Source organism: Oreochromis niloticus, linkage group LG1, assembly GCF_001858045.2.
Source record: "Oreochromis niloticus isolate F11D_XX linkage group LG1, O_niloticus_UMD_NMBU, whole genome shotgun sequence".
Taxonomy (NCBI): domain Eukaryota; kingdom Metazoa; phylum Chordata; class Actinopteri; order Cichliformes; family Cichlidae; genus Oreochromis; species Oreochromis niloticus.
Genome location: NC_031965.2, coordinates 4622223 through 4644945, shown reverse-complemented (window position 1 = coordinate 4644945; position 22723 = coordinate 4622223). Strand labels below are relative to the sequence as shown.

Below are 22723 nucleotides of genomic sequence, written 5' to 3'. Positions count from 1 at the left end.
AACATAGCAGAAATACTGTGATTTTGTTGAAATACTATGCTTTAGGACAAGTACTATGATTTGGCAGAAATACTATGTTTTAGGACATATACTATGATTTGGCTCAAATACTATGATATAGCAGCAATACTATGTTTTGGTACAAATTCTGCGCTTAGGCACAAATATTATGATTTGGCAGACACTATGATTTAACAGAGATAATATGATTTGGCAGAAATACTAAACTTTGGCACAAATACTAAAATTGAGTGCAAGTACTTTAAGATAACAGAAATACTACAATTTAGCAGAAATACAAAGTTTTTGCAGAAACTCTGTAATTTCACTCAAATACTTTGAAATAGCCGTAATACTATGATTTGGCAGAACATAACAGAAATTCTACGACTTAGTAGTAATACTATAACATAACAGAAATATTAATTGGGCACAAATACTATAATTTGGCACAAGTACCATGTTTTGGCAAAATCCCATAATTTGGCGCAAATACTATGATTTGGCAGACACTATGATTTAGCAGAGATAATATGATTTGGCAGAAATACTACACTTTGGCACAAATACTATAATTGAGTACTTTAAGATGAGAGAAATACTATGATTTAGCAGAAATAAAATATTTTTGCAGAAACACTGTAATTTCACTCAAATACTATGAAATAGCAGTAATATAACAGAAATTTTAACTGGGCACAAATAACATGATTTGGCACAAATACCATGATTTGGCAAAAAGATACCATGATTTGGCACAAATACGATCATATTGCAGAAATACTATGATTAGGTACAAATACTATGATTTGGCACAAGTACTATGAATAAGTACAAATACTATGATTTGGCAGAAATACTATGATTTAGCAGAAATACTATGTTTTAACATAAATAATATCTTTTCACAGAAATTTCTGCTAAAAGGTACTATTTCTGCTTTTTAGCAGAAATACTGTAATTTTGCATAAATACTATGATTTGGGATAAATACTATGATTTGGCAGATATATTGTATTCAGCAAATATACTAGAACATAACAGACATTCCTCCACTTAGTAGTAATACTATAACATGAAATAAATATTATGGTTTTGCCCCAAAACCATGATTTGGCACAAACAACATGATTTTTCAAAAATACTATGATTTAGCAGAAATACTATGATGATAACAGATATACTGTAATGTTGCAGACATAGTATGTTTTTGCACATATGCTACGATTTCGCTCAAATACTATGAAATTGCAGTAATACTATGATTTTGAAGGAATACTATGATTTGGTAGAAATGATAGTGACATTTTCTGAAAGCCAGCAAAAATACCTACGTTTTGATGTATAATTTGTGGGGGTTGAGTGGAAATTGAGCGAGTAGCAAGAAGTTGTTCAGACATGAAGAGAAAATTCAGAAAGGACAAGTGCACACTCTGAGTTAATTGCATAGCAACCATAACAACGCATGTATTTTCTGAAAAATCACAATTTTGCAACTGAAAACATAAAGAGGTATAAGATAAAAACAGTAGAAGATCTGAAAAAGCTGAATCATACAGGAATAGCCCAATAATCTGAGAACATTATAAAGTTTGAATGGAGTTTCTAGGTGAAAGTATGAGGAAGTAGTTAAGTTTCAAAAACAAGCAAGTTTTAGCAGAATTTCTGAAGATTTCCATTCATTTCAATGGGACAAAAAAAAGGAAAAGAGTGTAATATTTTAAAAAGTATAATAGTAATAAACACCAAAAGATATAGCAAACATTAGCAGAAAGAGCAGAACAGTTTAGAGTTTGAACTGAGAAAATCGGCTGAAAACTGAGGGAGTAGTTAAACGGCAAAAAACGTACGGAAGCAACTTGAAGAATAATAATAAAGAACTAGAAAAATTTGCATTTCCTGCGAAAATGCTGTGTGGATGCCTTAACGCTGAAGCTGTCTGCTGAAAAGCTGAAAACGATGAAAAGTTGCAAAAAGTTGTATGGTGGTGAAAAAAAAAAATGCCGCCCTGAGCAGGATTCGAACCGGGCCCTCCTGGTCTCAAGGCGGCTATTCATTTCCCTGAGCCAAAGTCATTCTTACAAAGAAGAGGTGGAGAGACGGACAATTCTGCTGAAATGAGCAGAAGCTGCTGAGAATTGTGCTGATAAGAGGTGAAAAGGCTGAAAATTTTGCAGAAAAGAGGTGAATCAGCAGAATTTCTGCAGAAAAGAGGCAAAGAAGCAGAAACTTGCGCTGAAAAGAGATGAATCAGCAGAGTTTCTGCTGAAAAGAGTTTTTTTTTCTGAAAACCGCCAAAAAAGCTGGAATTTGTGCTGAAAAGGGGTGAAAAAAATGAACATTTTGCTGAAAAGGGGTGAAGAAGCTAAAGTATACCAAATCAAAGTATTTGTGCCAAAACATAGTGTTTCTGCCATATTGTGGTACTACTACATTACAACATGAATACGGATTAAAGATGAAAGAAACTGGCAACAAATTCCTCCACTACAAACCAGTCTGATACCACTTCTTTGCAGTGTTCACGTTTACTAAGGCACTACCCAAAAGGCGCCACAAGAGGGCACTCCAACACAAGAGATGACCTATGTACACTGATGCACTTAGTAACAGTCAGCCTCCTTGAATTGGCAGAAATACTGTGATTTAGTAGTAATACTATAACATAACAGATATACTGTGATGTTGCAGACATAGTATGTTTTTGCACTACTCATTTGTAGTGAAAAAAATTAGCAATATAAATTACAGGTCTGTGATAGTGTATAAATTTGTAGTGAAAAAAAAAAAGTTGAACAAGGTGGGATTGAACCCACGACGTTTGAGCTGCAGAGCCGTATCATTACTGATTGCGCCACCTGGAAAGGGGGCGGGCGGCTGAAAAACAAAGACATCAGCAATCAGAAATAGATCGCGGTGAGAGGCGAAAAGCGCCGTTTTTTGGAGTTACAAAACATCGTGTAACTCAAAAACTAGGAGGGCTAGCGGCATAATTCTTGTACTGGGTGAATCAGCGGACTTTGGTATACTTTGACTGCAAGTTTTATTGCTCTTTGGACCTCCGTCGCGGAGATATGACGAGAGAAGAAACGGCTTCATTTTCGGAGTTTGAAAACTGAGAGGAGGACAGATTTCCACCCCTCAAACAAACGTAATTCATTGCTCAACGGTAAGATAACTGTAAAAACTGCTTCCACTGTGAGTGTCAGCAGTGTCTGAAGATATATTGGCACAAGCCTCATGTCCTAACTTTGCTTTGTTTAAGAGATATGGCGATTTGAAAATGCCTCCCGTTACAGAATTTCAGCTCTGAATTTCAAAACCTCCCCATAGACTTTGAATGGGGAGTATTGAAACCTTGTGTCACTTCGAGGCAAATTGTGAAAAAACGGTAAATCTCACAATAAAGATAGTGACATTGTCTGAAAGTCAGCAAAAATACCTACGTTTTGATGTATAATTTGCGGGGGTTGAATGAAAATTGAGTGAGCAGCAAGAAGTTGTTCGGACATGAAGAGAAGTTTCAGAAAGGACCAGTGCTCACTGTGAGTTAATTGCATAGCAACCATAACAACGCATGTATTTTCTGAAAAATCACAAAGCTGCAACTGAAAACTTAAAGAGGCATTAAATTAAAACGGTAGAAGATCTGAAAAAGCTGAATCAGACAGGAATAGCCCAATAATTTGAGAACATTTTAAAGTTTGAATGGAGTTTCTAGGTGAAAGTATGAGGAAGTAGTTAAGTTTCAAAAACAAGCAAGTTTTAGCAGAGTTGTGGAAGTTTTCCATTCATTTCAATGGGACAAATTAAAGGAAAAAAGTGTAATATTTTAAAAAGTATAATAGTAATAAACACCAAAAGATATAGCTGGAATTAGCAGAAATAGCAGAACAGTTTAGAGTTTGAACGGAGAAAATCGGCTGAAAACTGAGGGAGTAGTTAAGTGCCGAAAAACGCGCAGCAACTTGAAAAAGAATAAAGTTTAAAGAGAAACAGGAACTCAATAGTGTGGATGCCTTTGAGGGCATCCACACAATAAAGAGAAACAGGAACTCAATAGTGTGGAAGCCCTTTGAGGGCATCCACACAATAAATCCGACGAATAGTAATAAGTGTGCCTCTTGGCATAGGCATACTTAATAAATCCGACGAATAGTAATAAGTGTGCCTCTTGGCATAGGCACACTTAAATATACCCATCTAGAGATTAAATGCATAAGTACATGGAGGCAGGACCTCACAGCAGAAGCGTACTGCATAATGTGCATTATTATATGTATGTTATATGTAACGTGGTATATCATAACTGCTTTAAGTCATACAGAATAGATAGCAGAGCCTTAAGCACGATGATTTCTGCTAAATGGGTCAAACTGGGCAGAAATGATACTAACACATAACATCCTTATAAAATATGGATACTCATTTTCAGGTGCATACTGGTGCTGATACTTACATACTTTAAGTTTCTGAATATAAAAACTTTTTACTGCCTGTCATAGTTTTTAACTTGAAAGCCCTGAGTACTTTCTCCCACACTGAAAACGCTTGAATGATAAAATTATTTTAGATATCACCTAATAAGACTGATTCAGGACAGATAATTAGTTATTTTAAACCTTTCAGTCCTTCACACAAAGGGAACAATCTGTCTATTCTCTCCATCTCTCAGCTGGTGCTGGCTCTTCCTCACACACTGCTGAGTTTGTCCTGGTGGATCATCAGGGGTGCAAAGCCTCACAGATGATTTGCAGCAATGGGTTCCTCAGTCCTGACTCTGGACACTTGCAGGTTTCAGATATGTAAATCAAATGTGTGATAAGCTGCAGGATTCAAACACACTTTTATTTAACAATCAGAGAGAAAGAAAAAAAGAGAGAAGGTGAAAGTGCAGGACAGACAGAAAAGTGACAGGCTCAGGTGGTATACAGTACTACAAAACAGCACAAGAGAAGGAGTATTTTCTCTTTGTGTTATTAGGAGTACTAAATAAGATGAGATGAGTTCCCAGTTGTGGCCACATGTTTGACTCCTATGAAGAAAGCACCTTTCTTTTCGCCTAACGAGCGAACTGTCAGCTCATTAAGACAAATGCTAAAGTCTGTTTGGCTCGACACCACCAAACAGAGGCCGGAAAATAATCAAACTTACATTAAGAGTGCAATAAATCCTGCTTGTGCCGTGATATTCAGGGCTGAAAACCAGGCCTGTCTATATGTCAGCTTGTTCTGTGTAATACGGTTTAGCCTGACTTTAAATATCCATAAAATCTTCACAATCTCTGCAAGATTAAAGTCAACTTTTGAAAGGCTTTAAAATCAAGTAGAACCTAAACCGCGTTAAGTAGGCTACTAACATCACTAATGTCAGATAACTTTGCCGACACGTGGCCAATAGTAATGTTTTAATGTTCTTCTTAAAACATTTGTTTTGCCGCATAAATAAGTGACATAAAACTGAGTACTTACTATTAAAAGCTTACTCTTCTGCCGTGCTATGAATCCTGGGATAGCGTGGACAACGAAGGATACACCCGACCCATCTTCAAATCCGGGGAAAAGGAGGACACATTTGTTTTTGTTGGTTTTTTTGTAATGCATTTATTGAAAAACAAAAACATGGCACAGTACAGTATACTGTATCATTCATAATCAACGTCACAAACAGACAAGTGCAGATGAAATAAAGGAGCACAAAAAAGGGCAAACAGTAAAAATAAGTAAATTGCCAAACAAAATTAGATGAAATGTGCAAAGGGTTAACATTTAGTTTTTCGATATTCTTCATTTGCTCCATTTCTGGAGCAGCATTTATGTCACCTCGCTGTGACATAATCAGCTTTCAAATCGGTCTTCTCCGAAAGATTTCGCCCCTGAATTGGGAGACTACACTACACTTCACATTTGAAAAACATCGTCATAGATTCACTCTTGCTGTTTTGCTTCCACCGCAATAATATCACACTTCCTGCACAGCTCTCTCTCTCTCTCTCTCTCCCTCATTGTGCTCCAAGAACAGTTTACCATCAAAAATCTGTTTTCTGCATTATTTGTTTGCTTATTGGTCTACTGTGGTCTAAGGCGGTTACCTGCTATAAAAAAGCCAGGCCAAGAAAATCTCCTTCATGTTTTTCTGTGTTTTATCCTCATCACAGCAGATGCCTTTGACACAAAGGCATCTACTGTGATGAAGTCTGACAAGTGTCACCTTTGTTTTTATACATAGATATAAGAAATGATCTGAATTATATTAATATTTCTGACTGTCTGAGTCAACATGGAATCGAATCAGGGATTGAATCACATCAGGACCATGTCGTTCGGATTCGAATCAGTTATAGAAATTGAAATTGATAGCCAGCCCTAGTTACGAGTGTTTGTGTGTGTGCGCATCTGCAGAGGTCATCCTCATCACAGCCTGTTTTCACTCATGCAGCCAGGAAAAAGGTGCAGGAGCACACTTTGCCAAAGCACAACAACAGAAAAGGGCTCAAACAAGCTGTTTTATTTCCACTATTATTTTAATGTTTTCCCTTCTATTCATTCAGCACCAATTAGCTAGATTCTTAATCTAGGAGCTAGATCAAGAGCTAGGAAGTTTAATCTTTTGTTATTGTTATAGTGGTGGTTTGCACTGCACGTGTTTATGTGATGGTCTCACACAGAAAAAAATCCCTGCTCTAATACGTGTAATATACTAAAGCTGATCTTTTTGTATCTGCTCATTTTCGTCATCATTCTCCACATGTCTGACTAACATGCTCACAGCAGTGTTGTCTTCTTCTACTTTTCTGAATTTCTCTAGTATTTGTATGTCTCGTGCTCTTTTAATTCTTTCCTACGGTTAGTATCCCCTTGTGGTTCCCTCTTTTACTCAGTCGTCCATATAATTACGGTTTTGATTTTGATTGAACTTCCATCTTGGAGTTTTCAGTCTCCCATTCCTGATCTAGTTATCTTTATTCCAGTCTTAATTAGCTATGAACCAGCAGAGATCTCTGCATACTGCAGAGTTTAAATTTCCAATACAGGTTTAATCCAAAGTAAAGGAAAAGTTAAACAGATATGGGGTTAGGCCGTTGAATATTGAAAGGACCTATTGTGCATTGCCTTATTTCATGTTGAGGGGTTGGGGCGCTCATATCAAACATGGGAATAATCCGTCAGCATAAGTAATGCCTGTGACTCAAAAGCATGAGACTGCTTTGAACACTCACTTCCTTCTTTCTGCTCCTCTCAGGCGTCTTTTGTTTGTAATCAAGTCAGCTTAAAGGAGTAATGGGAAGCTAATGACTTGTTTTTGACAGAAGTTAAACTGGAAGAACCAAGATTTTATTGAACAGTGAATGATTTAATTTCAGTGCAGCCGATAATACAAACCTGGAGCAGTTACACCATATTTGCTTTTATTAGATAAATTAGATTATTAGCTTAAACGGAAACAGCAGGGGGCGCTGCGCTGGAAGCTTTCGATCCATTCTTCATTAAACCAATAGACGAAGAAGAAGCGGTGCGGGGGTGAACGCGGCAGCCAGGATCTTTTAAGGAAGTGTGTGAAAGCGGAGTCACATGAGCAGGCGCCCGCCCAGGAGACGGTACCCCGACATGGACCTGGAGTCTCGGATACGGTGACTGACATCCACGGGTAGCACGGGAACAGCAGCGTCACGGCGTCTCGGGCCGCGGTGAACATCTGTGGTAAGTCGTCTAGTCGGTGGTCTCGTGCAGTTAGCCGCGGAGCTAACAGCGGGTAGCCGCGGCGGGCGGTGTTTGCTCCCCGAACCTCCCCCGGCCGAAGCACGCCGCCATCCTGTGACTGCTACTTTGTGTGTCCACAGATGGACGAGATTAAAGTGTCTCCGGACTACAACTGGTTCAGAAGCACGGTGCCACTGAAAAGAGTGAGTACACAGAGCTGCTCGGCCCACTGCGTCATTAAGGAAGTACACACTTGTTATGTCCTCTCTGTGCCTGCGAGGAAAACCAAACTCGCATGCAGTTAGAAGCCACGTTACTGTTTAGTACAGGTGCATGGCGGAGACTGGCTGGAACCGAAACTATGATCTGAGCTCACCGGGGCCTTCTGCTCCACTGAACCACAAAAATGAAAAAACAAAAGCAATTTTTATTTAACTTTCGTGCTGGATTGAGCAGCATGAAAACAAAAATGTCAGTAGGCAGTCTAATCTGAGTTTGCACATGTAGTTCGACTAATTAGAAAATGATTGTTAAATAATTTTTTTTGGAAACACACTTTGCGAGCATACCCTGGAGGAGTCGGGGAAAGTTTAAAGTACAGGAAGTGGCATTAGAAATAAACTTTGAGGTTTTTTAACGTCTGTCCTAAATTACAGATCCTGATTTTGATGTAAGACAGTTTAGACTTTTTTCTTTAATAGTTTTTGAAATGCTCATGTTCAAATCTGGCCTCAGACTTTAAAGTGTGGAAAAGTGGGTGGATAGGCCTTTAAAAGTAAATGTATGTGGAAAAGTATGTGATATATGAAGGTATAATTTCAGAGTCATCATCATCCATGTCCGAGTTTTCAGAGATGACTGAGCAGGAAACTCTCTAAAAACATTGTTTGAAGTGGAATGACTGAAAGGAGAGTTGTTTATGTTGTTATACGCGTGTTTCTGACATGGCAGTGTATTTCATTTTGAAATGTCACAGTGATTGTGACAGAGCAGTGTACATGAATACATGGAGGGTTACACGTGAACGTACAAGCATTCTTGTGGTCAGATCACCAGACGTGTGACCTTTGGCACTGAGCATGACAACATCTCATATGATCCACAGGATCAGTTTTTGGTGCAGCTGCATTTGAGTTGCACCACAAACTAGTTTTACTACATTAGTACTTTAGTACTACATTAGTATGTACCACGTTTCCCCCCCCTCCATGTGTTAGAGCTGCTCTTCATCACTACATCTTCTCTTTAGTTCCAATGACACTCCTCCAGGGAGAGTCATAGCAGCTTAGTGCTGCTCACACTAACACACTGCTGTTGCTGGTGCTGTCTGAACATGGGCTCACTCTGTCGCTGTGCCAGGAAATAGTTAGGTTCCAAGTGGTTAGTCTGTGAGCTACTGAATGCCTGGCTGTCCTCAGGTCTGGTGTGCATGAGGCTTTCTGCCACTGCAAACTTCCTGCGTTGTTGTCATGTGAGCACTGAAGCCTTCTGTCCTTAACACATGTTGGTCAGTCAGCCATCTGTCACATGGTCACATTTATACTGATGTTGTGTGCAGTAATCACAGGGCCGCTGTTTTCAGGATCACGTGTTCGGACAGCTAAACTAGGGCGGCGTGGACGATAAAAAATCTTTTGTTTCCAAGCTTCATTTAATCTACAGCTGTGCAGTGCCCATATTTGTGCAGTAGAGAACACGTGTGAGAATAAAGTGTTCAATTTCAATTCAATTCAGTTTTATTTATACAGCGCCAAATCACAACAACAGTCGCCTCAAGGCGCTTTATATTGTAAAGTAGACTGTACAATAATACATACAGAGAACATCCTAACAATCATATGACCCCCCCCCATATGCAAGCACGGTGGTGACAGTGGGAAGGAAAAACTCCCTCTTAGCAGGAAGAAACCTCGGGTAGAACCGGGGGGGGGGGTGGCCATCTGCTGCATGTAGTTGGGGTGAGAAAAGAAAGACAGGATAAAAGATATTAGATAAAGATTTAGCTACTAGCCAAATCCAGTGGAGTGGTTTGGTTTAAACTAGAATAAAACCAACAATGGTCTTAAAAAATTATATATTTTAAAATAAAATAATTAAACATACTAACCAAAAATGGGTTTTAATCTAGTTTAAACCAAAGCACTCCACTGGATTTAGCTACACTTTGGACAGTGTTTCCGGAATGCAGTAGCTAGCGAGCTGATTGGAGACAAAAACAGCCATTTAGGATTTTTGCATCAGTTTTTTTTGTTTTGTTTTGTGTTTTTTTTTTTTTTTTTTTTTGTTTTTTTGGCACATTTATAACGGTGAACAGAAAAACTTGAGCGTGCAGGGAGCACAGATGTTGAGAGTGGGAGTGACATACACTGGGAGCAGGTCTGCAGATACCTGTCAGCACACAGAGAAGAGATCTGAGGAAGAGCAAATGCCAACAACTGAGCGAGAGGGGTTGTTATTATATGTGTGTGTACATGGATAATAGCAAACACTGAAATACATTTCTTGCAAGCAGCAATGAATTTTCTTCACTCAAAATAATTTTCTCCTCAAAATGCAACATTTGTATTTGCAAAAATTATGTACGCGCACTCAGAATAGAGGCACAAAAATAACGCCATATACTGATGCATCCATCAGTGTGAATGCTGGATAGAAAGCACATGCATAGAAAAATGCTTGGGTAGAGTAGAAGCAGTCTGTTTACAGTTTACCGCAGCATGGTTATATATGTAACATGAGCCAGGCCTGCAGCACTTTTACCACTCATCATTCTGTATTTAGTGAACACTGTAATCAAACTCCAACACGGACTCATGTAGTGAGCATTTAGTTACAGATGGGCGGCACGTAGAATGGCCAACAAATGCCCTGGAGTGACTTTCCCTGCTGGATACACGATGGATGGGTGGCAGAAATGGAGGATCGTGTGCCTGGCGGGACTGTCGATCGAGGACGCTGAAGATATCTACATATTGGGAACCATGATAACAGGGTTCTTGCTGATCGGAGCTGGCCTGGCCCTGGCTTATCGGAGAATTAAGAAAGCGGAACCGACTGTTCAAACCCCCACAAGGCTGCCCGCTGGGATTGAATCGATGGGACGAGGTGCGGCTTCTCAGAAAGGGCTCACGGAAGGAAGCATGGTTAAGAGCTTGGAGGCGCTTGCGGCTGCAGTGAATACTCAGAATAACATCTCTGAGCGGATATTGGGATACATCAGGGAAGAATCCGCTCAGAACAACACCTATGGGCGGAAGCTGGAATACATCACGGATCAGGGGTCCGTTCTTCGTACCTCGCTTACTACATCCAAGATCAAATGACACATCCAAGATCAAATCATCGCGCCAACTTTGAGCTCGCTAATCCGGTTCTCCGAACACACCTGTTGTTGACGATTAGTATAGCTGGATGAAGTAATCTGAGATCACTGGGTGGCTTAAAAGGGGCTACGCATCGATAGTAGAAACATTGATCGGCAACCCTTTGATTGGTCGGCGAAGATGTCGAAGGAGCGCGCTCAGTATTTTTCGGCAGCAGAGCAAGAACTCTTGATTGAGGGATTTCAGGAGTTTCAGAGTTTAATTAAAACGCAAGGGAACACTGCAAAGGCTGCAAAAGCAAGGAGAGAGGGCTGGCAGAAAGTTGCTGACAAATTAAACTCGTAAGTAATTTATTATATTATATTACATTATATCCTCTTTCACATTAGAGCCACAACAGGACCCACTAGAACATGGGAACAAGTAAAAGTGAAATATAAGAATATTCCACAGAATGGTAATATTTATCACTTATATTGCTTTTAGTCTCTTGAAAAGAGACCCTGAAATAATCTGTTTGTTTGTTTATAACAGCAACCAAGAAAAGGGCAGAGCAAATAAAGACAGGTGGTGGTCCTGCATCCCCTCGTCACACCCCAGCTTTTTGTACTGTGAACTGAGGGGATTGAACTACCAGAAGGCAACATTGCAGACATAGAGGACAGTTACAAGTACCTGGGGATCCCACAGGCGAATGGGAACCATGAAGAGGCCGCTAGGAAAGCTGCAACCACCAAGTACCTGCAGAGGGTCAGGCAAGTCCTGAGGAGTCAGCTGAACGGTAAGAACAAGATCCGGGCTATCAACACCTACACCCTGCCAGTGATCAGGTACCCTGCTGGGGTAATAGGCTGGCCAAAGGAGGAGATAGAAGCCACTGACATAAAGACAAGAAAGCTCCTTACCATGCATGGAGGGTTTCACCCCAAGTCCAGCACCCTGAGGTTGTACGCTAAGCGGAAGGAAGGGGGCCGGGGACTGGTGAGTATCAGCACCACAGTCCAGGATGAGACAAGAAACATCCACGAATACATCATGAAGATGGCCCCAACTGACAGCGTGCTCAGTGAATACCTCAGGCAGCAGAAACCCAAGAAAGAGGAGGAAGGCGAGGAACCATCATGGAAGGACAGGCCCCTGCACGGTATGTACCACCGGCAGATAGAGGAGGTGGCTGATATCCAGAAATCCTACCAGTGGCTGGACAAAGCTGGACTGAAAGACAGCACAGAGGCACTAATCATGGCAGCACAAGAACAAGCTCTGAGTACAAGATCCATAGAGGCTGGGGTCTATCACACCAGGCAAGACCCCAGGTGCAGGCTGTGTAAAGATGCCCCAGAGACAATCCAGCACATAACAGCAGGGTGCAAGATGCTAGCAGGCAAGGCATACATGGAACGCCATAACCAAGTGGCCGGCATAGTGTACAGGAACATCTGTGCCGAGTATAACCTGGAAGTCCCAAGGTCAAAAAAATGGGAGATGCCCCCAAGGGTGATGGAGAATGACCGAGCTAAGATCCTGTGGGACTTCCAGATGCAGACGGACAAAATGGTGGTGGCTAACCAACCGGACATAGTGGTGGTAGACAAACAGAAGAAGACGGCTGTAGTGATAGATGTAGCGGTTCCGAATGACAGCAATATCAGGAAGAAGGAACACGAGAAGCTGGAGAAATACCAAGGGCTCAGAGAAGAGCTCGAGAGGATGTGGAGGATGAAGGTAACAGTGGTCCCCGTGGTAATCGGAGCACTAGGTGCGGTGACTCCCAAGCTAGGCGAGTGGCTCCAGCAGATCCCGGGAACAACATCAGAGATCTCTGTCCAGAAGAGCGCATGCTCGCGTACAAACGGACAGGACATGGCTGCGACAGACTTCCCAAATCCACCTTCGCTTTTATAGCCGTGGTCTCTCATCTTGATTACACCAAGTGTTTTACTATTACTACTCTAAAATATGAATTACATCTGAAATAATCAAATACATGAAATAGAATGATTAATAGTACATTTCGCTTTTTTTAGGAAATGACCTGTATGTATCTGTATGAAATCAATAAAAGAATCAAATACTGCATTATCTTTAGTTACATTGATAATATTTATTTATGGAAAAACAGTGGAGAAATATCGCTGTTGCTTTCGTATAAATGAAGCGGACATACCTGAGTGGCCGCGATCTAATCCTGTTTACATAAAGTAAGCCTGCTCCCAAGCAGGTTTACGCTTACGGATCTGTTGCTATGACAGCGAGTCCCGGATGAGCTTCGGAGAACCGAACGATCCAAGATCATGCGAAATCGTCAACAATCAAATCCAGCTAACTTACTTAGCGAGGTACGAAGAACGGACCCCAGTTGGCTGTGGTCGTGAGGTCTCAGAATCTGCTCTGTGAGCAAAAGAGTGACAAGACCACGGAATTGAAGGTAAATAACATCATGGAGAAACTGGCAGCTATCCAACGGGAGATTGAGAGACCAGTGTCGGAGTGTTAAAAACAGCTCGAAATTCTCATGAGTTGTTTGTAAAAGAAAAATCACCATCATAATGCGGCTACCCCTTCGACGCCAGCTGCGGTCTCAAGGCTGGAGCTGAACAACAACACCCTGATAACGACTGTGTTGAGTCTGTTCCTTCCCATTCCATGCAAGGCCACCTGGGTTGGCTGGAAGACTGTTTACTTAGCCTGGCATGGCGAAGGACACTGTCTCAGCTGAACTCTGGACACACACACACACACACACACACACACACACACACACACACACACACTCATACACACTCATCCCCCCTCCCCCTCCAAACGCCTTCGATGCTTATTCCCTTCCGATGCTGACAGTGGATCATGGAGACCAGCACATAGGCTGCAGGCCCGGATGTACTGTCTACATTGGATGTCTCTTACCCTTTACCCACCCCTGTTGCTTGTCATGTGTTCTTTGGTGTATTAAGAGTTTTTTATCATGTGCTATGTGCAGAGGTGTTTTTTTTTTTCTGTTCTCAAACTGATCTCCCTGTTGGATCTCAGTCTGGGGGGAGTTATTTTTTTTTTTTCTCCTTATCTTTCCTCATGTTGTGCTTTTCCATGTTATACCCCTCTGACCTGTCTTCCCCATGTGATGTTTGTGTAATGTATGTATGGTCGGATGGGTAAGATGGTGCCGCCATTGCGTGCAATAGGTCGGCAGCCTTAACATGAAATTTCCCCTTGTGGGATTAATAAAGGTATATCAATCAATCAATCATAATGAATGTTTTTGAAAAACAGAGATGTGAGTGAATGGGCTCAGGAAACGGGAACTGTAAAATGTTTGGTCTTCATGACAACCTCGAAGAGCTGCAGTCTTTCTGTTGGCATGTTGTTTTAAATAGGCAGCTGGTCTCTGTCACATGGCTGTGCTTCTCTCCTCAGATTATTGTTGATGATGATGACAGTAAAGTGTGGTCACTGTACGACGCTGGGCCAAAGAGTGTCCGCTGTCCCATCATCTTCCTCCCTCCAGTCAGCGGCACAGCGGAGGTGTTCTTCCAGCAGGTGCTGGCTCTGACGGGCTGGGGCTACAGAGTCATCTCGGTGAGCTATCCCGGTGGACTATTGTGTGCAGTAACTCTGCACATGATAGTCTGCCTGAAATTTCTTTGGCAGTTCTTTGAATGACATATTAAGTCCAGTTGCTACTGGAAGATGAGACACTCTGCCACGGTAGCACAAAGCCTCAGTCGGGATTAGGAGTGGGTTTCGATATTTGATTTTCCGATTAAAATCCATTTTACCTTGAATAAAGCAATATCGATTCATTAAATCCTGAATCGATTTTTAAATATAAATGTATTTTGCCAGAAACACCAGAATCTCAGGTTGAACTAGGGGTGGGCAGTAGAAACGGTATACGGTAGAAACGATATAAATCTGGCCAACGGTAGAGATTTTCACTATACCGCTCTACTGCGATAGCGCATGTTGATGGTGTCATCAAGCTACGCCTGTTTTGGACGAAAGCATGGCAGCGGCTGCAAGCAGTATAATCTGCAAATTATGCCGGGCGACAGTAATGGCAAAGAGACTAAGTACTTTTGGAATATAGGGAAAGCCAAAAACTGCGCTTCCTCCAGTTCTGTACCATTGATTCATTAATGCTGAATTCTCCTCTCTATTCCCATGCAGCAGTATATTAATAACTAACCTCGTATTGTGGATGGATCATCTCAGTTGTTCCCCTGAATGAAGTTTGGTCCTTTTTTTTTTAGCATCCTGCCATGCGATTGCATTTGTCCCTAACCATCAGACCCCCACGTTAACTTTTATCGAGTGGGGAAAAAAGTTGGCGTTTGTACTCCAGCTTCACTGTTTATATTACGCTAACATAGCTGTGTAGCTAGCGATCACGTAGCACGTCATTATATACCAGCTAGTCCAACTTCAGCAACCCTACAAAAGTCACTGCTGTTTAGTTTTGTCTTCATTTATGTTGGAAGTGATGGCAGAGCTGTACGTTTTAATTTATTCAGAAATCTCTCAGTCAGAACATGCTATATCATGTTAAGGTGGAAACTAGCGTGTACTACATTAAATCTGTTCGAGGTCAGTAAGCACAACCAGAATTCATACATAAGGCGCACTGTCGATTTTTGAGAAAATTAAAGGATTTTGCCCCTTGTAGTGTGGAAAATACGTTATACAGAAGAACGGAATATATCGTGATATATATCGGTACCGCGCATGCTTCAAATTATACCGCGATATGGATTTTAGGCCATATTGCCCAGCCCTAGGTTAAACCTCACAAAACTATTTCAACAACCACCAAACAGCTAAAACAGTAAATGAGAGCAGGTAAATGGATTCAGCACAAACACAAAGCGTGGACCCGACGCATCAGGTGCATCTGTAAGATGTCAGCTTTCTCACAAGACGGCACGTACACAGACACGCCATCGGGGGTGAAAGCCGACAGCTCACAGATTCTGATGCTGCAGTCACTCTCCGACCAAAATTTACTGAACCAGCAGCAAAAGAAGATCCAAACTATACTTCATGTTTGATAAACATCGTCATGAATTCCCTCTGACTTTTGCTGCTTTGCTCCCACCACGATAAAATCACACTCCCTGAACAGCTCAGTTTCCTCTCTGTTTTCTGTATTATTTACTTGCTAATTACCCACCAGTCAAACATTGTGTACATTGCTGTCAGCTGCTGTTTTTTTGTTTATGTTTGTTTTTTTAATGACTTTTGACAAGAAAGCCTCATTACTGCTGTGTAGTACTGAAGAAATATAAACTTCTTAAAATTATACCAAATTGCAAAACACTTAGCAATGTTTCTAATAAAACCTCTGTAACATTGCTCTACTTCACTTCAGCAGCATCAGGTAATATTCATATGTTGATTCGTGGTTTTCTTTCATTTTTGTTCTACTGCAGAATATTTTTGAGGTTATCTGTTATGAAAAACCAGGCTAGGAAAATCTCCTTCATGTTTTTCTGTTTTATTCTCAGTTACTTTGACACAAAGGCATCTGCTGTGATGCTCACACCTCTGATGAACTCTCACAAGTGTCAGTACTGATAAATGATCAGAATTATAATATTTCTGAATGTCTGAGTTAAAATGGATCTAATCGAGTCATGGATCGGATCGAATCGGGACCTTGTGAATCGGAATCAAATCGATTCTAGAAATCAGTGACGATACCCAGCCCTAGTCAGGAAGTTGTGAAACTGCAGGAGTGTGTCTGCCGCTGAGTCAGGGACATGCTGGACCTGCTTGAAATGTTCATTGCTAACCCCACACAGGAGTTTGAGTTCCAAGTACAAACGTACTAACCAGATAATCAGACTGCTGTTGGAATATGCCTGACACCACTAACTGAATGTGATGGAGTTGTTTTGGTTCTGTGATTTGCAGCTGCAGTATCCGGTCTACTGGGATCTCATGGAGTTCTGCGATGGCTTTAGGAAGCTTCTGGATCACCTGCATCTGGATAAAGTAAGGCCGTACTTTGTGTTGTGTTGATGCTGACTGATCTGTATATAGACCAGGGTTGTGATTAGGGCTGCTACAAACGATTATTTTGATAGTCGACTAGTCACCGATTATTTTTGCGATTAGTGGACTAATCAGATCATGCATCCATTGGATGTAAAACGTCCAGCTTATTGCACCAGCATCCATCTGCTCTTATATAACTATCATTAGCTTACAGCTTGAAGTGTTTAAGGTATGTGCTAACTAAAAATAAAGACAAGACGATAGTTTATTAAACTTTTAATGAAATTTGCAGATTGTCTCAGTGGAGTTTAATAAACTCAGCCATCTGCTTCTTGCTATCTGAAATATAACAGGACACTGAAGTAAATTCTCTACCATCTCACACTTCAGTTTAATCAGTTTTCTGTTTGACATTTATTCAGCTGTGTTTAAACTATAACTTTAATCTCAGCCAAACAGATTTATTCAGGAACAAATAAAACACTGAAAAAACCAAAAAATTACATTTTAAGTTATCTAAATGACTTCTATATCAAGTTTAACCTGAGTAGCGAAAGACTGCGGGGAGTCTGAAAATGATGTGCTGGAAGTTCACTGTTCTTGCCGGCTCTAGGGAGCCTTGAACCCCGGGCTAGCTATCGAGCTGGTGGGTAGCAGACGTCTCCAAAAACGTCAGAGCACTTTTGCAAACGTGATGTCTTGATAAACCGGGCAGATATTTTAAGTTTACACTGCTACATTCTCTCCTGAAAATATCTTAAAAGTTTATTTCGTGACCTAGAAAGAGTAATATTAAAACTAAGTAGCTGCCGCCATTGTTGGAAACTGGAATTGGCTGGGCTGCGCTATGAATTGTGGGATAGGTTGGGCAACGAAGGATACACCCGACCCATCCTTCAAATCTGGGGGAAAAGGAGGACGCATTTGTCGGCCGCATTTGGATGAGTCTTTGAATTTGGACGGCCTTTGTCGCGTCACTGTAACGTAACGGCCTACAAATGCGGCCTCCAAAAGATGTGGCACTTAAATTTGGACACAGCTACAATACGGGAGACTGCTTCTTCTTTTTTGGCATTAGACGGCAGCTGGCATCCTTGTAGATGCATTGCTGCCATCTTCTGTTTAAGAGTGTAATAACGGACTTAAATCTTACTACTTATTCCTGCATCTTTCAGGATCTTACAAAGCGTCAATTTAGCGTCGCGTCGACTATTGACGTTGACATAATCGTGGCAGCCCTAGTTGTGATCAAACAGTCCTCTCCCCTCCTGCTGATAACTTTACCTCATCTGTGGTCAAGAAAGAGAGGGCTCTGACTGCACTGGGCTCTGTAATAATCATTGTTTTTAAACTGCACTGTCACCTTATCTCAGTAAGAACTCATAAATGACTACACACAAACAATATTAGGGAAGGCTGTCGGGTTTTGAAGTCCCTACACGCTGGTGTCTGTGTCAGTCAGGCTTCAGTTGGCTTTTATCCCGCTCACTGGATTTGGCCAAAGCAGTTATTTGCAAAAGTACTAAAACCGCAGCTTATGAGTGCGACCACCCTGACAGTGAGCTGAGAGCAGAACTGGAGGTCATGCAGAACTCTGCCAGGTTCTAAAACGCAGGTAAGACTAATGAGCAGTGTGCTTCAGGAACCACCACAGTGCTCCCTTGTGGTGAAAGCAATTCCTGCACTCTGCAGATACTCCATTGTGATAGAAAGTCTGTGTAATGGAATCCATTCACATCAGAGCCAGAACTGTTAACAGTGGCAGGTGTGTGGATGTAATCATGACATGAATATGGAGACAGAGCTACTGTCATGGTCATCTGAATGGCTGGAACTGCGACCTTGTGAAACACCTGCTGTTGGACACCACTGGCACTCGCCATCATGGCCGCAGTATAAACAATGTTTACCCAAACTAGGACAGCTTTCACTCATTCCTTCTGTTTACCGTTCCCATGTTGTTTTTAACTGAACATGTATTAAGGTGCAGACCTCATAGCCGGTTTGAGGTGTACCTCGAGTGTGTGATGGTGTTGCTGTGGCTCTTCAGGTACATCTGTTTGGAGCATCTCTGGGAGGGTTCTTGGCTCAGAAGTTTGCTGAGTATACACACAAGTCTCCCCGAGTGCACTCTCTCATCCTCTGCAACTCATTCAGCGACACCTCCATCTTTAACCAGACATGGACTGCAAACAGGTGCTATGGATGGATGATGGATGGATGGATGGATGGATGGACGGATAGATCAAAGTGTTTCATGTGTGTCGGTGTTGTTCCTCAGTTTCTGGTTGATGCCAGCGTTCCTGCTGAAGAAGATTGTTCTGGGAAACTTTGCAAAAGGACCAGTGGACCCTAAAATGGCAGATGCAATTGATTTCATGGTAGACAGGGTAAGTGTGTGCGCGCCTGTTACTTTTACACTGTTGTTACCACAGAATACCCTACTGCTTCATCAGCTTTTCAAAGGCAGAGATATTTCACTTTGCTAAACACGGTGTTCTTTCAGGCTGAAGAATAGGACCATCAGTCTCATAATGCATCATATTTACAGTACTGTGCACCCCTCATTTCTCTGTTTTATTAAGAAATTGGAACATAGGTGCAACAATTTATTAAAACATGTACAAATATATACAGAAACCCAGTATATGAGGCTGAAATGCGTTGTATACAATTCTTAACCCTCAATATTTGATTTGAGCACCTTTATTTGTCAACACAGCCTGAACTCCTGCCGACAGCTTTCTTTAAACCAGTGCAGTGACATTCCTTATGCTCCATCAGCCGTGTCTGAATAGAGCCAGAGGTGGATGGGTGACCCTCCGACTGCCTACTGTGAACACTGCCCTTTATGCTAAGCTAGTCGCACTCAGACTGTAAGCAGGAGTAAACGTGTAACCTTTGTGCACCTCTCTCCTCTGTGTCTCCCCTCCTGGTCCCACAGCTGGAGAGTTTGAACCAAAGTGAGTTAGCATCGCGACTAACGCTCAACTGTCAGAACTCGTATGTGGAGCCACACAAAATAAAGGATGTTGCTGTGACCATCATAGATGTAAGTGTTAAACCAGAGTTCTAATGAAGTCTAGCAGAACCCATTAAGCTGTGTTCCTGCTCCTGTCACCTGATGTGGTGTTTCCTCTGGATGTTGAGGTGTTTGATCAGAGCGCTCTGTCACTGGAAGCCAAAGAGGAGATGTATAAGCTGTATCCTAACGCCAGAAGAGCGCACCTGAAAACGGGAGGAAACTTCCCATACCTGTGCAGGAGCGCTGAGGTCAACCTCTACATACAGGTAGGCTCCGTTTCTTCCAGGTCTGTTTTCTGTGTAGCCCTTTTCCACAAACACATTCTAGCCGAACTTGTCTTCTGAAGGCAGGATAGTTGGTTGCAGCTTTAGATGACGGAGGATGAGGATGATTTTCATATTGGATGAGCTGTGCTCACTCATGGATCATGTTGTTGTGTGTCGTACGCTGTCAGCTGATGTTGTTTTAACTTGTCTACAGATTCATATGCGCCAGTTTCATGGGACAAGATACGCTGCTATAAATCCTGCCATGGTGAGTGCTGAGGAGCTGGAGATGAGCAGTAACCAGGACTCTGAAGACTACCAGTGAGCTGGCATCTACCTTTGCCCATCTCCACAGCTCGGGTCTTTCTGAGCAGATTTCACAGGACGTTGGCAGATTTTCTGTGGAGTTCAACAGCTAACCAGCACGTAACCTGAGATTATTTTTTATTGAACAGATGAAGCAATATTTTGATTAAAAAAGACCTGGACATAAATGGGACTTTTGCACTGCGCTTTGCTTAAAAAAAAAAGTCTAACACTCTGCCTTATGTGGAATGATTCTGTGTCACTTGTACTGCCTGGACTGTGTTCACGCCTGTTTGGGGACGGAGGATAAATTGTAGTTAACACCACCAGCAGTAAACTGGTCTCATGTTAATAGCAAGATGAACAGAAAGATTCATGGTGTATATCTGAAAATGTTTGCATAACTCCTTAAGATAAAATTACGTTTTTGTCCTGTGTATTTGTCATATGTACAGCTGTTTTTTGTTTTGTTTTGTTTTTTTGTCTCATGGACGTGAAAATACACTTTACTTGGTTTCTGTAAAATGTGAGCAGTCGGACTCTTAAGTGACACACGAATGTTGTGGATAACTTCAGGCGTCATTAATGCACAAAGCTTTTCTAGCTCATCCCAAGTCATGAAAATGTTATCATCTGGACTCTGAAGTCACCCCGAGGATTTAAAGTCTTGTCACACAGTGACACCAGGGGTCTGACAAATAGAACCAAAACAGCGCAGAGCTCGACACAGTGCTTCTCAGCCTGGGTACATGCTGAGTGAGGAATCCATCCCCGTGCAAAGGTCTGAACACAGTCCTCTGTGGTGAAGAGAACTCCAGCAACATCTGTTGTGGAGCAACCTGAGACCTGTGCCTGTGCAACTGTGCCTGCCCCCTGCCTAACAGTGCCTTATAGCATTTTTATAAAACAGACATACTTCTACACTGAAATCTGTGCAAAAACTCATGGTGCTGTGAGTAGACCTGTAGGGAAAAGCACATTTAGTTAGTTTTAATCAGGTGGGTGACCAGTGGGACATAGTTTCATGTCCCATTGGTCAGGGTTGAAGTTTATCCTGCCCCCCAACTCTTACTTTGAAACAAGATCAAAGTACTGCCTGAAAAATGTCATGAAGCGACGTGGCGGGATTTCCTTCTAAAAGGTCTGCAACACAGTAAGTGCTGGGAGTAGTGGTGCTATAGTCACTGTAACAGGAGACAGACACATCCCCGGAGACAATTACACTTTGTGAGATTGAAATAAGCAAATGTTTCAGTGACAATGGCAACTACAGCTACTTCAGGTGAGGCTGTAAAGTAACAAAAGTAAGAGAAGTGTCAGCTGTCTAGATGCTGTAAATACAGTTAGGTCCAGAAATATTTAGATGGACATTTTTCTAATTTGGGTTCTGTACATTATGAATTTTAAATTGAGGAGCTAAAGCATTTTTTTGTAACACAATCCCTTCATTTTAGGTGCTCAAAAGTAATCGGACAAATTAAATGGCAGAAAATGAAATTTCTAATACTTGGTAGAAAACCCTTGTTTTTTGACGTCCATGAAGTTTTGAATTCATGGACATCACCAGATTCTGGGTGTCCTCCTCTTTTATGCTCTGCCAGGCCTTTAATGCAGTTTCAGTTGCTGTTTTTTTTTTTTTTTTTTTTTTTGTGGGCCTTTCTGTCTGAAGTTTTGTTTTCAACAAGTGAAATGTTCAGTTGGGTTAAGATCAGGCGATGGACGCCTCAGAATTCTGTCCTGTGTCACATCATCAATAAACACCAGTGTCCCAGTGCCACTGACTACCATGCACGCCCAAGCCATCACACTGCCTCTGCTGTGTTTTAAAGGGGCTGTGGTATGCTTTGGATCATGAGGTTTTCCACGCCATCACTCTGGTAGAGGTTGATCTTGCCTTCATCTGGCAAAGGATGTTTTTCCAGAGCTGTGCTCTTTTCTTTTTTTTGGTTTAGATGATTTTCAATCTGGCTTTTCTATTCCTAAGGCTTATGAGTAGCTTGCACCTGTAGCTTTATAGTAGACTTGGATATTGTTATTCCTACCTCCTGGAGAGTGTTGTTCACTTGGTTGGTTGTTGTCAAGGGGTTTCTCTTGACCATGGAAATGATC

At 41.6% G+C, this 22723-nt stretch overlaps 1 protein-coding gene across 1 annotated transcript; it reads left to right on the top strand.

Annotated features, from left to right (window-relative positions):
- Positions 1-7498: 7498 nt before the first annotated feature.
- spg21 (SPG21 abhydrolase domain containing, maspardin) lies at positions 7499-21139 on the top strand (the record flags this gene model as incomplete). The annotated part of the gene is given in 9 exon segments (XM_003459280.5): positions 7499-7700; positions 7841-7903; positions 14438-14599; positions 16934-17014; positions 19068-19213; positions 19299-19407; positions 19962-20069; positions 20168-20308; positions 20523-21139. Coding segments are annotated over 8 exon segments (921 nt in total). The 3' UTR covers positions 20634-21139.
- Between the last annotated feature and the right edge of the window lie 1584 nt (positions 21140-22723).